Genomic DNA, 16356 nt, shown 5'->3' on the forward strand with positions numbered 1-16356 from the left:
TTTTTTAGGTTCGTTCTTTTTGCTGGAAATGTTTGATTGAAATTATAGAAGGAAACTCGGTCTGGATTTAAATACGATTATTGCTAAAGCCAAGATATAAATCATCTTGATTTTTATTCTTCAGCCTTGCTCTCAAATCCATCACTTTTAACCTTTTGAGTGCAATGTTTGTTCCTTGTTTTCTTTCCCGCATGCCGAACGGAAATTTTGGTCTCGGTAACACCGTAGCAGGTTATCCGAAAAAAAAAAGCATTTATATATAAAAAGACACCACTATTGCATAAACAAAAACTAAATGGATGTCTGCATGCCTCCATTCCATGACATATTTCCCGTATTGTACTTTTCGAGACAGTATACTATGCAGTGACAGCCTCGACCTCGCACACTTAAGTCACTGTTTTAATAATGACAATGTTTATTTCACATTGAAAACACCGAATAAAGACTGCTGACTCACGAAAGCTGAAGTGTGCTTGTGTGTGCGAAATGCATACTAATCACAATTCTAAAAAGAAAAGAAAAAAAAAGAAAGTTAAAATGAAGAGTACGCACAAACACCATGGCATAAAAAATTATTGCGAAAGAAGAACAATTAAGCGCCAACATTGATCTACACAATTCAAATGTCACGGAGCGCTCTATAGGGCATGAGAAATAGACTTCGTATTTACACCCAATTATAAAAACGCAATTTAGCACTTGACAAGGTACGCAATAAAACAGAAAAAAAATGTTCTAACGCGGCCAAGCTACGGTAGCTATGATTCAGATGTTTGGCACCATTTCTTTAGTTCTCGTTTCAGTACTCTGAGGGTGGATAGAGAGGTCAGGGACTCTGGAAGTGCATTATAGAAAAAAAGGAATGTAATAATTCCGATGCTACTTTTCGCACAGGGTGTGTATATATATATTTTTTTTAATTACGTACCTCTCAGTACGTCTTAAATCTCTAGTTCTATTCACGGGGGTTTTGTAGGCGTTAATGAAACAACTATTTTGGATTGCGACGTACATGAAGAAGTTCTTAATAAATAAAATTCCCAAGTCCATTCTCACTTTGAAAGGCGCTGTTATTATGACTATGAATACATACTTAGGTCATTTTCGCTTACACTCTTGTCTGAAAGGCGAACGATTCATGATTTTGTATTTTTGCATAAGGTTGTGAATAGTGTAATTGATTCGCCATCAATGCTCAGCAAAGTTAATTTTCATGTTAACTTACGCCATACTAGACATCCCGTATGCTTTGATGTACGTTCACCTTGTTGTACTTCACCGCTTTCTCGGATTCAGACATTATACAACAGCATTGCTCCTAAGCACCTCGATTTCTGTACATCCATTTCATTGTACCGCCATCAGTTGAATAACCTTGTAATTTACTGATAACATTTTGTTTGTTTATTTGTTTTTGTGTGATGGTAATATACCAACGTGTTTCTAGGATTGAACAGGTGCACCAAAGTGAAGACCGCTGTGGTTGTTTTTGGGCACTGAAAATAAAGTCATTATTATTATTATTATTAAGTCTTTAGCGTTTTTTTTTCGTTTCCAGTACTTGATATAATGTTCCACAGGATATATTGTTCGCCTTCTGTTTCATGATCCTATCAATCTTTTACATTGACCGCACAGTCTAATGCCGTAGCGCGGCCTTACTTGGCCTTTGTTAATTCGGAATTGTAACTTTCTTGATTTTACAATCGTCGAAGAGCGAGTTCATTCGTACTTTTAGATGTCAGTGTTCGCCATGAAGCCCGCGGTTGAACGACCTAGATTCGCCATTTGTAACAAAGAAGGAGCATACACATGACCGCCAAAACAAAAACAAAACTAAAAATTACATGCCATCAAATGGTGACATTTTAAGAGAAAACATTGCTCTGGTCGTCGCTTGCTCATTCATGCAGATACACGTAAGAATTGAACGACAGCTCAGTTGGGAGGGCCAAGGAGCAAAACCGAAACTGAAACCACGAGAAAACGTGCTCGAGTTAAATTTGGAATGTCACTTAAAAGGTTGAAATTCCACTAATTCATTACCCCATTTCAACACAATCCGGTCGTCACATGGAAACGAGTACGCATGCGCGGGAGAGTGAGGTATACGTGACATCCACCTCTCTTTATCGTCTACATGCGTGGGTCACGGCACAAAGGGCTCACTGGATGTGCCACAATCTACTTTGCAAAGACCCGCAAAAAAAAAAAAAAATTGATGGAGCGTTTCTTTAAAGCAGAGACGAAAGCTCGTTTCTCGTTCCTTCGCAATCTTGGAACGAATTCCCGTTACAAGTTCCAGTGGTTGAAAAGAGTTTCCGTTACATTTGTAAGATTGGAACGGGTCGTTACCTTCACGTTATATTCACGCATTTTAATGAAATATTGCTTGGGATAATCAGTACCTAAAATCAAGCGAGCTAATGAGAATACCCGCATCGAGTCGCCACTAATAACATTTGTTCCAGTTCTTTGTTTTCGACTATTTCTCGGGACACTTTCCCATCCCTTAAGAACAAAAATTTAAGAAGTCACTAATAAAAATTAAATGAAAAAAGTCTAACTGCTTACTAAATTTGTGTAAAATTACAAAAAGAAACGCCGTTCCTCTCGCCATTTTCTCGAAAACGTAACGGGTTCCAGTTTCACCGATGCATAATAGAAAGGCGGCATTCCTCCGTTCTCCTACAAGGAACGCGTTCCAGGAACGCTGTTCATTGGAACGCCGTTCCGCACAACACTGGCAGGGAGCGGGCTAAAGAAAAAGATAGCTGAACACAAGCGGCGACGCGCTGGGTATGACCGCGTTCTCCTCGTGCCAAAGAGACGCCGGAAGACGCCATCTTTATGCGGAGAGCAAGTCGTCTGCTTCCTGCGCAGGAGTTGCGGCGACGACAGAACGACGCCGAGCTCTGAATGTTTTTATGGAAAGAATAGTGGCTAGACCAGGGTGTAAGATAGACAGGTGGGAAAACGGCCCATAGAAGCCTACCCCAGCGCCGTGACCGGATTATGTACTCGTCTGCTTGCGGGTACCCCCGATCTGCGACAGATGGCGCTGCGGCGAGAGGAAAACAATTGGAATTGAATTTACATGGAACTTTATGGGAGAGTGCGCAAAATAAACCGAGAGCACGACATTTTTTCACTAAAAATCCACGAAAAATCATCTCCGTCAATTTAGCCGGTCGCCACCGGTCGCCCACCCAGAGTGAGAGTTCGCGGTTCTCCACATGGATGGCGCCACAGAAAAAGAGAAACCCGAGGGGGACACAATCTGGTCGCTCATTTGACTCTCGTTTCACCACCTGTCTATCTTACACCCTGGGCTAGACCTCAATGCTAAAGGCCTTGAGGTCTACCCTCTATTTGTTTTTTTCAATCATCCAATAAGACCTCGCCGCTCTGACATCATGGCAACTCCCGTGCAGCAAGCAGACGAACTTAAGCTCAGCATTGAATGGACATTTAATGTTGAGCTTCCCCCTATGTTCTTTGTCTCAGTTTAATCAAGGGCATAGCATAGACATTCCAGAGGACAAGGAGTTCTACTGCATTTCAACATGGTCTGCTGCTAAGCGCCGCAAAAACACCGAATCGTTGTTGTGGTTGTTGTTATTGTTGTTGTTGTTGTTGTTGTTGTTGTTGCTGTTGTTGTTGTTGTTGTTGTTTTCCCGCTATTGTTGGGACAGGAAATAGCGCTAACACACAAACTCGTTTTTTTTTTTTTTTTACTTCTGTTGGTGGGACAAGAAGTAGGCCTACGGTGAGATATATCATCTTGAGGTGTAAACAGGAAACCAAATAATAGAAAACAAGAGCGTGTAAAGAGGTACGCTACTATATACTCTGTCGCGGAGTACCTTCGCAAGACGTCGGAAGAATAGTCGATTTGGCGAGTTGTTTATTAGATTAATTTCTTTGAAAACGAACCGGAATTTTGTCAACTGCCGTGTTTATAAAAACTAACGTTTTATTTTCAGGGGAAAGGGACGGAGTTCCGCGTTGGCCTCGAAGTAAACTGTAAAAAAAGCGCGCGTCCCCTCGTCTTCTTTTTTTCTTTTTAATTCTTGCAGAGATGTCTTTTTTTTTTTTTCTACAATTTAACATATTTTGTTCGTAGATAAAATTAAATCCATTTTTTTTTTCGAACCGTGATGTACAACACGCAAGTTTTCTGCCGTCACCACCTTGGATCTTGTCTGATTCAATTCGCGCGTGTATATGTGTGGGTGAGTGTGTGTGGGCGTGCGCGCGTGTGGTAAAGAACGTTACGATGTAAGCTTATTAGCCCTCGAGGTGCACTCAACGGCATCATTGATTAACTTCGTTGGTACCCCCCTCCCCCTCCCTCCTCCCCTGTTCTCCTCCCCCCCCCCCCCCCCCGTCCTTTTTTCCCACTACAATTTTTTGTGCGTGAGATTCACTTACCGACCTCTGCGGTGATAGATACTAACCTATCAACATAAAAAAGAGCATCGCGGTCTTTATTGTTATTTCATTCCCCGGCCATTAAGCCATTCCTGAGTGGGCACCGCCACCCAGCGGAAAACGTGTGAACTAGAGAAACGGGGAGCCGCCACCCATCCAAGTATGCAGTGGTAAATGGTGCGAACTGGCGGCCGAAACGTGAAACAGAGGAAAAGGGATCAGATGCACGCCGCTGGAGTTACTCTTAGTCTCTTGCAAATCAGATTTGTCTACGGTGCACGCCACGCACAGAGTCGAAGGAGGACGTTCCATTAGGTTTTGTTTTGGCCTTCGTCGTGCCGCCATTCAACCGTCAAAATATCGTGTTTTTTGTTTGTTTTTTAACGCATTTCAGAGCCGTAAAGGCTGGTTTGGAACATGTGCTAGACCAGTGGTTCTGGATCTTTTGGCCGTCACGGACTTCCTGACCCACTTGGAGGCCATTGAGGGACCCCCAATGCATTCTGCGCCAAACGTCGTGTGCGACAGCCTAAAAAAAAGAAAAGAAAAAAAATATATATAGCGTTTTTTGTTTTTTTTTTTCTTTTTGCGGATTTACGTAAAGTTTTTCAAGGACCTCTGGGGGTCCGCGGACCACAGTTTGAAAACTTCCGTGCTTGACACTCACTACCGACTTAAAAACGAAACGCTGTGACCGAAACTTTGTGATTTTATGTTAGGTAGTCCGACTAACCAATAGAAACGCTTTTATTACACTGCGCTGCGAAGGATAACAAATAGACCCCTTTAATTAACAACCTTAAACTTACAAGCTTCTTTTTTAGTACACAATTTGTTTTAATTACAGCTTCAGGATATGAGTGTAGAGCAAACAGGTTTTTCTCGCGCGTAAAATCCGCTTGCGGTAAACGCTGAAATATTAAAAATATGAACAAAATATATTATTTTATAAAACACGAAAGACGTTTACGTTTACAAATCTCTGCAATGAAAGACGTTTACAAATCTCTGCAATGCGAAATTAGAGCGTAACACTTTAGAGGAGGAGGAGAGGATACGGAGAGGTAGGTGTGCCCCTCCTCGTCCTCCCCCTCCTCCATCCCCCCTTCTCCCTAGCTGCTCTAATTTAGTTTCCACGCTAAACTTCCCCGCTGAAGTAAACTTTCTCCGCTAGATTTAGCGGGAAAATTGACGTCACATGACCTCAGCACCAATTTAATTAACCGCTAAATTTAAAGGGGAATTGAATATGTGTTGAGACCACGGGACGTCAATTTTCCCGATAAATCTAGCGGAAAAACTGAATTTGAAACTGAATTTGCCCCGCTAAATTTAGCGGGGAATTGAATTGGTGTTGATGTCACGTAGCGGGGAAACGAATTGGTGTTGAGGTCACGTGGTGTCATTTTTCCCGCTAAATTCAGCACGGTTACGCCGACGCCGCTCAAACCGGAAACGGGCGCCTAAGAGCTGCGCTTTAAAAAAATGAAATATTTTCTTTAAGATTTATGGTGTCTAAACTCAGTCAACGTCAACAACACTGTCACCTAAAAAAAAAAAAAAAAAAAAAAAAGCCCCCGTTCTGATATTAGCTGTGCTTCGTTCTAGCATAAGTCCTAGCGCATCCAAGGCTACGGGTCAAAGGGGGCCAATAAAGCAGTGCCAAAAGCTCAAGTTCACATCGTTCGTCAACTCATACGTTTCTACAAGTTGGTTGCGCTTAGAATTATGGTGAAGCGAAATGTTTGTGTAGCATTAGCCTGTGACACTTGCTCGAGACCCCGGTGGAAAAAAGAATGTGCGCCTCGTTAAGGCCCGTTCACACTCTTGCGACCGAGTAAGACCGAGAGAGACCAAACCGGTTTTTAAGCCTCTTGCGACGCCTTAGGACCGGATGCGCTGCTGCGGAGCTGGTCCTAAGGAGTCGCAAGAGGCTTAAAAACCGGTCTGGTCTCTCTCAGTCGTACTCGGTTGCAAGAGTGTGAACGGGCCTTTATGTCTTGAAGGTTCGGGTTCGGGTGAACGTATCAAGTGTCTCGGAGGTTCGCTCTCATTTCCGGCAAAGGCCGCGAGATGCGCAACAACAGGAGGAACCGTGCTCATTCGCGCACACGTTTTCAAGGCCGCGCGGCTCGCGACCGCGCCTGCCTGGAAGCCCTAAACCGACAGTGCCCCTGCCGGGAAATGCGCGAAGCCCAAGTAAAAATTCTGATCCCCTTTTCGGACTTGTTCAGACTTCTCTTACTTCTTCTAACCTGATCGAGACAGTCAAAACAAAAAACAAAACAAAACCAAGTTTGTCGAGCAAAACAAAAGAAAAAAGAATTTCGCCACGTGCCGCGGATTCGACGAACAGAAGAACCGCGGAAAGATCGTTGCTTAAACGGAAGAAAAAGGCAGTTTCAGCGTCAAGCGCTGATCTAAATGTATTGGATCTGGTACGCTCTCGTGTCCCTGCTCGTGGCCCGTAATCGAGACGAATGTGCTCTGCGGGGCGTGATTTATGGGGTCTACTTGCACTGTGCTTCCCGTGGCTGTAGGGTACCTGTCTCTTGGAGTAAAATCATTATGCGTAAGCAGCACATATGGTGCCCGGATACGAGCTTTTCCTCGGGATAAATAAAACACAGGTGAAGCGCTGCTGTCCGGCGACACGCATTGTAAATAACGAATGGTATACCTACTGAAAACAAAAGAAAAAGAGCGAACGTTGGGCATTGTCAACGAGGTGCGACATACGGGGATATCTGTCGCCAAAGACTAGACGGGCAATCCTTTATGTCCAGGTATGGCCTTGAAGTCGGCAGAGTTGATTTTATTTAAGCGTAATTGTGTTGGGTTTTAGTTTAGGCACAGGGAAGTTAGTAAGGCCGAATGGGCGTCTGGTGCACCAGCGGCAGATGATAAATTTAGCCGGTGCAGTACAACCGCTAGCCTGGGCTCTTTAACGTGCTCCAAGTAGTAGTGATACACGACCGCACGTCGGAACCATGCTCATCCAGATCGATACGGGCAGGGGTGGGAATATATCGAAGAATGCCTGGGTTCTAGAACGCGAGCTTCTGCTTCGCGTTCTCCGAACTGCGGAGCGTTCGCGCACTTGGCCGCCGATCACCCAGAATTTTCTGCAACTTCCCAATACAAATTCGGATATCCATATTAGACGAGAGAAGTTTGCCGTGCGCATAGGCGTATGTAAATGTGTTCATCCTCTTTTTAGAAGAAGGCATACCCGGGTTGGATAGGGGATAGATGAACGGATTGGATGACCATGGCTGAACCCTTTGGATCGGGCTGCGGCTTGCGCCTATGAGGGAATTGAAGACACTCGCCGGCCCTGGTGGACACGGAACCTATATCGCACCAAATCCTGGCAATAGCTAAGCTATGACATACCCAGAAATATTTGAGCAGTAAGGGCCTGCTCTGGCCTGCTATAGCCCTGATATTACTCTATAAAAATGCAAATTACATGGTCCGGAAACATTTAACAGACATCTCCTCAATGTTATAGAAAAATCCACGCTATTGTTACGTCCAACTAAGAAAGTGGCCAAGCTATTAAGTTTAAAGTTCTGAGTGGCCGGAAACGAGAGGATCGAACTGTGGTACAGACACAGCCCATATAAAAGTTAACGCGGGATCGTCGGCGCCTCCCCTTTAGTCACCAACAAGATGGAAAAGGAGGAAATATGACATAGCTTATAGGGAGTATTCATTGGACGCCATATTTGTGGGTGCTGTTTAAAGCGCATGCTAAGAACTATATAGCTCACATCAATAGGTTGCTAAGACCGGCAATCTTGAGAGTGCAGAATGCACGTTGCAAAAGAACCGTGGATGTTCGCCTTTAGCACGCGCTCAGCATTCGCGCGCACATCTATGACCGCCAGCATGGTCTATTGTTAGTCGCGCATGCTAAAAGCACGAGCTATTTGCTTTGGATGAAGCCTCGGCGGCTGCACAAGCGCTCGTGCAGCGAGTGCTCTAGTCAAAGCAGTCAAGGCTAGCCGCTCGCGCTTGCACAGCCTTCACAGTTTGTCCATGCTAAGGTGAAACGAAGTATTAGTGGAGAGATGTTTCGGTGGCGCCCTCGTTTGGTTACCTTTCGTGACGTCATTACCTCGTAAAGAACAAATTCGATGGTGTTTGTAATGGGCATGGTGGAAGCCTGAAATCATAGCGCTCTCAAAGCAACACTGCCAACACCGTCAAAATTGAAGTTCTTCCATTACTCTTATTTCCGTCGATGAGACATCCTTTGCTGACGTCATAGTCAGCATTCGGCCAATTGTGGTGGGCCGACCACAGCGACGCTTTCGATCGCTCACGTCGCCAATAGTTATCGCCAGGTTTTGGTCTGAAATAGATCCCATGTCAACCAGGACCATGGCGTCCGAGATTTTTTTCGCACTCTGCTCCTGCCTGTCTAAACGCTCTGCTGCCCAACAGAAGAAAAAGAGCCGAGCCAGTTCTCTAGATCTCCGGATGTGGCGCTTGTAACAAAACCACAAACGGAAACAGAATCACCTCCAAGCACTCTGTCAAATGTGAGCCCGCGGCATGAAGCTTAGATTTTCATTGTTCTCATCATCAGAATAGAGGCAGGTAAGTTCATCTCGATCTGTTGATTCGTAATTTTTATTGGCGGTGCTGGTCTTTGCGCTGTTTCGCTGGATGATACCTCAAAAAAGAAAATTTAATTCGAATCAAAAAAGAAGATTGTCATTATTTGTTTTTATACAGCAGGAGTTTAGTCTGCCAGAACATGGCGACATTGCTACCCACTCTAGATGAGAAATTTAGCCAGTGCAGTACGACTGCTAGCCTGGGGTCTTTTACGTGCACCACATAGTAGTGATACACGACCGCACGCCGGTACAAATCTATTGATCGTGGAAATAGCCCGAAAACAAGAGGATATAGACAAAGAAGAAACATGCGAGACGAGCGCTGACAATGAAAGCTCCGCCTTCAGCGCGAGCTCGCTGGCTTCCGCAGTGCTTTGGTTGCGAGTGCCTGCGCGTTCACACTTGTGTTAACAAGGGCAGAAAGCTCGCGCTGAAAGCGGAGCTTCTGGTCTCAGCTTAAAGGGGCCGTGAAACGAATTTTGGGTTGGGATGAATGATTTTAAATTGGGACTTTACTAATCGCATATCGTTCAGTTGGCCAAAAGAAAGAAAGTGGAAAGTCAAAAGCCAGCTTTTCGGCACGAACATTTGAAAATATAGCGGACTAATTTGTACCTTCTTGCCTTCGAAAGCTCTCCACCTTTTCAGTATGATACATCCGCGGTTCCAAAAGCGCGTCACCGGCGCCAAACTGACGTCAGCAGAGCCCAGCTCACGCATTGGACACGAGAACTGCGTCACTCGGACGTATGCGCTCGTCAACAATCAATCCGTCGACGAATATTTGGATTCGCATTCGTGGCCAATGAGTGCCCTGACGGAACTTATTGTCACTGGGGAATGACAAGTTCTATGGTGTGCATAAAAAGCACGGTGGAAGCTAGGAGTCATCGCACCGGTGCCGAAGGGATGTCACTACCACGTGATTTCACAATTCGCATTTGAGTTGAGGATTAAAGCTAGGGAGGGTGGACGAAGTATATATAAAATGACGATTTTTATTAGAAAAACGCACGAAAACGACACTTTATTCTATAACAGCATTACATGACTATGACACGATGAATTCCCACCCACTCGCCCCAATATCCATTCTTCTAATGCAAATCTATATCTGTCCTGCAGATATTGTTTGGGCCGGCGGAACAAGCACTGATGTATTCTTTGTCGTCATGCATGAGAATCGCTTTCTGAACGTCACTTGCGTGCACGGACATTTGTTCTGCACGTTTCACGCTTTGAAAAGATGAACCTTGGAATTTCGAACTTCCTCCTTGCCAAAGGTGTTGCGGCGAGAGGCGGGGGGCACATTTCGGCGCTCCTCCTAAGTTCCGTAGACCGACGGTAATGGTGATGTTCATACATCGCGGCTATTCCTTTGTATTGTTTGGTTTTGGTTGCAAGCGCCACCAAGCGCCCCACAGTAACAGTTTCTTCCGGCGGATGCAATAGCCTGAGGAGCGCAGCCAGCACGCGGAAAATCTCGGAGGTCTTGCCAGGACCTGCGTGTATCTTCCATGCCCTCATAGGTGGCGCAAGCCGCAGCCCGATTCATTAAATTTCAGCCATAGTCATCCATCCGTTCACCTAACCTATATTCATCCCGGATATGCCTTCTGCTAAAAAGAGCATGGACAATTCTACGTGCGTACGTCCACGTGCACGACGAACTTATCTTTTCTAAAAAGAATATCCCAATTTTTATCAGGAAGTCGCAGAACATTAACAACTGAAACTTGTCTCTCGTTCTCCTCCCATCAGCGGTTACAAATGGCATAGATTATAGATGGTGTTATAGATGGATGGGATTATGGATGGATTAAATATGATATTTAGATGCCATATCAGAGATTATAGATGGCAATGTCTCCCTTCGACTGCTATTGCGTGTAGAGGAACAACTGACGCGTGTTCTGAAAGGGAGGGATTATTTCTAAGTGATATTTACTGGAAATACAACAATTGTACTTTTCCTTAACGCATGAAACACAACGTAAACATTGTAATCAGTTATATATGAGGTACACAGGGCGACACTGTTACCGCGAACAAGCGAACGCCGGTTTTTCCAGTTTTTCTCTTTGAAACCAAGGGATGTCATCCAAGTTATTATTAATACGGAAAGAGCTCATTTAAATCTATAATGTAGGCGATAAAACTTCGTGCTCGCTAATACTATTTAGAAGTAAAATGCGAAAATGCGCCGATTTCGTGTTCGCGCTAACAGTGTCGCGATATTTACTTGGAGTTACTACTAGTATTATTTGTCATGTGACTTCTTCGGTTTGTGCAAAGTGTGTGTCATGTTCAATTACACGCAACAATCCTTCCTTTGCCGATTAAAGTTTTTTTTTCTTTCTTCTCCCACTTTTTACGTTGTTGCCTGCAAGCCTGTTATTGAAAATCCGCCATTGTTTTTTTTTTTTTTTGCAGTCGTCGTCACGGTGCTAATCGCAATGTTCTCCGCTCTGCCCCTCCTCATGATGATCATAGGTGAGTAAACGCAACTTATAGATATGGCCGACAAGCGACCGTCGTGCGCAGCTGTCACTCGACGTCCATCGAACGTCGCATTCGAATACATTCGACGAAAAGTCAATCTTGCCGTAATTCGAAGGCAAAGGCTGGCTCACACATTTGCGTCCAAGATTTGACCGATCGCTTACTGCAACACGTCCTATTTGCGCACAGCTGGACTGAAGATTTTGCAGTAACTGTGATATTGAATCTACCCTTAAAAAACGCCACTTTTATTATTTGGCAGAATTATTTAAAACACGAGGGAAAGTAATGATTTGTAATATTTGCGCAGATCAGAGGAGTTCCAACGATACCCGATAGATGGCGTCAGGGTGTTCTCTTGTCCTAGCCGGTAGCAGACGGCTGCACAGCAGTCGATAACATTGAAACACAAATATGTGACCCAGTCTTAAACGTACAAAACTAGGCATATATCTACATCCGAAAATACGTGGGATTTGTACAGGGAGAGTGATTTCAGTTAGAACAGACGCATTGAACAAAAGCCTTGAAACGTGTACACTAATGCGGTTTGTGCGGTTGAGTTATACGGCCAGGGGAACTCACTGTTGGGGTAGAATCCTCAGGATACGTCTAAAATGTAGCTAACGGTTGATTCTTAACTTTTAATACACATGGTTACGATTAGAAAGTTGCTGAGCATGATTTTAACTGAGACCATGTATTTGTCTTCACTAAATAAAGAGATAAATTTAAGAATTTAGTTAATCACCCGACTTACCGTGAAGATTAGCCGCCCATATTATGCCCCCAGCCATATAACTCACCTGGACAGGTGAGTTATATTTTGAGGAGGTCTGTCCCAGTTAAAAGTACAACAACCTGCCATGTGCCATGACGCGTTCAATAATATTTAAACACGTTATCGCACGTGTAGAACGAATTTCGTACTAACATCAGGGCAAATTCACCGCGAAATTAAAGGTAGTACCACTGACCGCTGGAGACCGCCATAGCCCCAGAACATTTAACAGAGGCGCCATGGATGCGTAGATTAATACATAGTTCACACAGAAAGAATAAAAACACTGAAATGGACGAGGGACAGACACCCAGAGTTCTTCGTTCATTTCCGTGTTTTAAAGCGAACGCATTAACTGTCCCATTGAGCGAACCGGCGTAATCAGCTTTTGTAGCCGCGGCAAACGGCACCTAAATGCCCCTGTCCGAGGGAGCGAAGCCTGTAGTCTGTAGCAGTGAATTGATGCATCGATGGATCGACTCCCGTTGGCTCGCGCGCGGCATAGTTCCAAGGAACGCCACCCCACTCTCATGGCGCCGCGGCCCGGCCGCCGGTAGAGTAACTGTATAGGCTCTGCTTGCAGAGCCAGAGTATCGCGTTCCTTTTCCTTTCGCCGCCATCTCCGTATTGGCGGAGGAGTAGTCACGTGGGCAGAACTGGATCCGACCTTCGTGCGGGAAAGCGGCCTTCCAGAGCGCCGAGTTTCGGGGGAACATATTTTCCGCTTTGAGTTCGCCAAATATAGATCCTAGACTAAAATCGAACGAACCGAAAGCTTCCTAAGTCATTGAACATTATGTGCGTCAACTGGGTACAATACAATCCTGTTTTTTTTATAACGCGAGCGATGTTTTAGGACATCCGTTTCCAAGGTATGGGAAGCAGACGACATGGACGACGATCGCGTTGATCGCGTCTGCGGCTCTCGCGGAGTGATACGCGATACGCGACCGGCACATCCGGCCTTCTTGGCGAGTCGGCGAGCTCTCGTGCGAAAGGGAGGGGACGGCGTTTTCGTCAGCCGCTGCGTCGTTTACCGCAACGAATTGACGACTTCACTTCATATGCGACCCGCAGGATCCGCGGGTGCGATTTTTGCAATCGAGAGGGAAACAGGAAACGACGGGACAACGATGACAGCGCCTGCGCGGCTCTCGCCGCACGCCGCACTATTTTCCTCACCCAGCGCGCCGCAGCACGCCACAGCACGCCGCCTCGCGTCCGCGCCTTCGCGTCCCCTGCAAAAACCGACCGTGGCTTCCCGCAGTGCTTGGCTCCAGAATGGCACCATTGCGGTACTCTGCTCCGCAAGCGGAGCATATACAGTTACTCTAGCCGCCGGTGGCCGCCGGTAAGGGGCGGTCACCCGGCCGGGCTCAGGCGGCGCGCAGTTTGGAGGAATACGCTATGTATACGAATGCTTTCGCATTCCGACCAACACCACCTGGACAGAACAAGGCCTCCGCATGGTCTCCTCTCCTTCTATGAAACGTCATCAGAGTCGGATCTCGCTAACTCGGGTATCGGGCCCGCGCCCGATCTTCGACGCGCTGGTTGGACACGAGCCCCAGCCGAACACTGAAGCAGCACTCGTGACCAATCCCACGACTCCATCGATCTGACTGTGATGACGCGTGCGGAGGCCTTCTGTCTAGATGGTGTTGATTCCGACACGTTAGCAGTCTCAAGTGTCTTTGTAGTTTTTTTTTTTATTCTTTCTGCGTGAACTGTGGTTTATTCAACGCGCTCCGCTACGCGTACTCACATGAATACGACTGAACCACCTGAATCAGGTAGCTCCACCTAGCCTATGCGGTCGGCGGCCAGTCAGCACGGTCGGTCGCAAAAAAAGGCTACTTTCGAGCGACACCTGCCGCTCAAACGAATGAATTCGAGCGCTGCCTTGCAGGGTGGTCGTCGGATACCCCAAGCACGCGAACAGGGCTAATGAACGCTACCATTGTTCCATAGTTTATAGTATTTATTTTTAGAGCGCAGCTCTTGGAGGCCCGTTTCCGGCTTGAGCGGCGTCGGCGTAACCGCAAGGTCACGTGACTCCCAAGGTCACATGACACCCCCCATGAGGTCAAGTGACCCCCGAGGTCACGTGACACCCCTTAGGTCACGTGATTCCTTGAGGCCGCGTGACCCCCTGAGGCCATGTGACCCCTGAGGTCGCGTGACCCCCTGAGGTCGCGTGACCCCCTGAGGTCACGTGACCTAAAGGAGTCACCTATCCCTCAGTAGGCTTCCGTCCTACTTCTCAAGAGCTGCGCTCTAATCGGGCGTTACACGGAATTGTAAACGGCTTTCATTTCTAATTCTTATAATTAAACATTGAGGATCCAACTAAACTTTATTGGACGATTGCTATAACGGCCTCATCGATAGCTGAGATGAAAAAAATGAAAGACGTTTACAACCAATTATAGCGCAGCTCTTAAGGAGGAGGAGGGAAGAGTACTGAGGGGAGGATATACCCCTCCTCCCTCCTCATCCTCCCTGGGACTCCTCTCCCCTTCCTCCCTCCTCTTTCTCCTCCTCCCCCCCTCCTTCACCTCTATCCTTCCTTCATCCTTTAAGGCTCATCCCCCCTCCTCCCCCTCCCTTGTCTCGTCCTCCTCATCCCTCCTCCTCCACTCTTCCCTTCTCCTCTTCCCCCTCCTCCTCCTGTGTCGCCCGTAAAGCAACCGCTTTAAAAACACAAGCTAGCAGTCATACTGCACTGACTAACCTTCTTATCTATCCCGTAGACCAGCATCGCCATATCTCAAAGGCAGACCGATACTACGCCGTCTAAACACGGACGTCGAATTTGTTTTGTTGTTTAGAAAACCTTTATCTGCACAGGTATCACAAGAGATCAAGATGCCCTGGTCACTCTTTTGCGTAAATAGCGATTTACAGCCAAACATTTAAACTTTGTCATTTGCTGAACGCGCTCTGCATATCGCGGAGACTGGCCCACCGTATGCTCTGTGGTTAAGCAGAAGTGTAGCATTTTTTTTTTCAAATGTTCTTGTAGCAACAAAAAACTCAAACAGCATCAAGAAACTTTAACTACGTTCAATAAAATTTTGCATTCAGAAGCCCCGTTGTCCTTACTTTAAAACGCGCTTTCGTAATCTCACCCAACCAATCAAAAACTCTTTCAGGAATCCAGTACCTCCAGGAATGTCCCAAGGAGCCCAACATTCCCCTGTACCTCCTCATCGGAGGTGCCTTCGGACTCATCAAGGTCGGGACGCTGCTCTACCACCAGATGCGACGGCTAAGGTACGAGCGTCTTGACGATGGCCTCGCCGACGGAGACATGGACGAAGTCTGGTCGTCAACGTCTACCAAGATCACCGAGTACGCGCTCACCATCTTCCTGCTCGTCTGGTTTGGCATGGGCAACTACTGGGTCCTCCGGATCTACAAGCCCCGGTTCCAGCCCCTGCTCCACGAGCCCAACAACTACTGCGACAAGACAGTGTACACGTTCGCGGTGGCCCATCTACTCGTGTGCTACGGCGTCATCGCGCTTCTGGTGGCCGAGGTCATCTGTCTCGCGCTCTGCGTCCGCGTTCTGGGAGTCTGGTGCAAAAAGTGAACGGTCTTTTTCTTCAGCCACCTCAACACGGAACCACAACAACGGAACGTTCCAAGAACGTCTTCGTGTCCGGGTTGCCGACGTTGAGACACGGACCCGAACTTGCTCAGCGCCGTGACGGGATGGAACTGAGTTTTGTGCGGTGCTGAAGGTCGACTTCATAGCGGCCGACAAGCGATGTAAAGTCTCGACGATAAGTACCACTCGTAGCGATTGGCCACGCGCTCTTTGTGTACCTTCCCTGTCGCGACAGGCTGCGCCTCGTTAAACTCACCAATACTGCGCGAAAGCGTTACGGTATATCTGCATGGTTCACAAGAGGCGGGCGCGGTTTTCCCACAGGGTCAACAATGCTGTTAACATAAGTGCTATTGAGAAAAAGAAAAGGCCAGCACATTTGCAAGTCATGG

The 16356-nt window shown here is 46.5% G+C and overlaps 1 protein-coding gene across 1 annotated transcript in view; it reads left to right on the top strand.

The window, feature by feature from the left end:
* LOC8042242 overlaps positions 1–15946 on the top strand; it is a 174629-nt gene extending 158683 nt beyond the window's left edge. Inside the window, exons 3-4 of the mRNA XM_042289646.1 lie at positions 11502–11561; positions 15507–15946. Coding sequence (XP_042145580.1) covers positions 11502–11561; positions 15507–15946 — 500 coding nt within the window. The remainder of the gene's footprint in view (positions 1–11501; positions 11562–15506) is intronic.
* The last annotated feature ends 410 nt before the right edge of the window (positions 15947–16356 follow it).

Source organism: Ixodes scapularis, unplaced genomic scaffold (genome assembly GCF_016920785.2).
Source record: "Ixodes scapularis isolate PalLabHiFi unplaced genomic scaffold, ASM1692078v2 PGA_scaffold13__105_contigs__length_92229423, whole genome shotgun sequence".
Classification (NCBI taxonomy): domain Eukaryota; kingdom Metazoa; phylum Arthropoda; class Arachnida; order Ixodida; family Ixodidae; genus Ixodes; species Ixodes scapularis.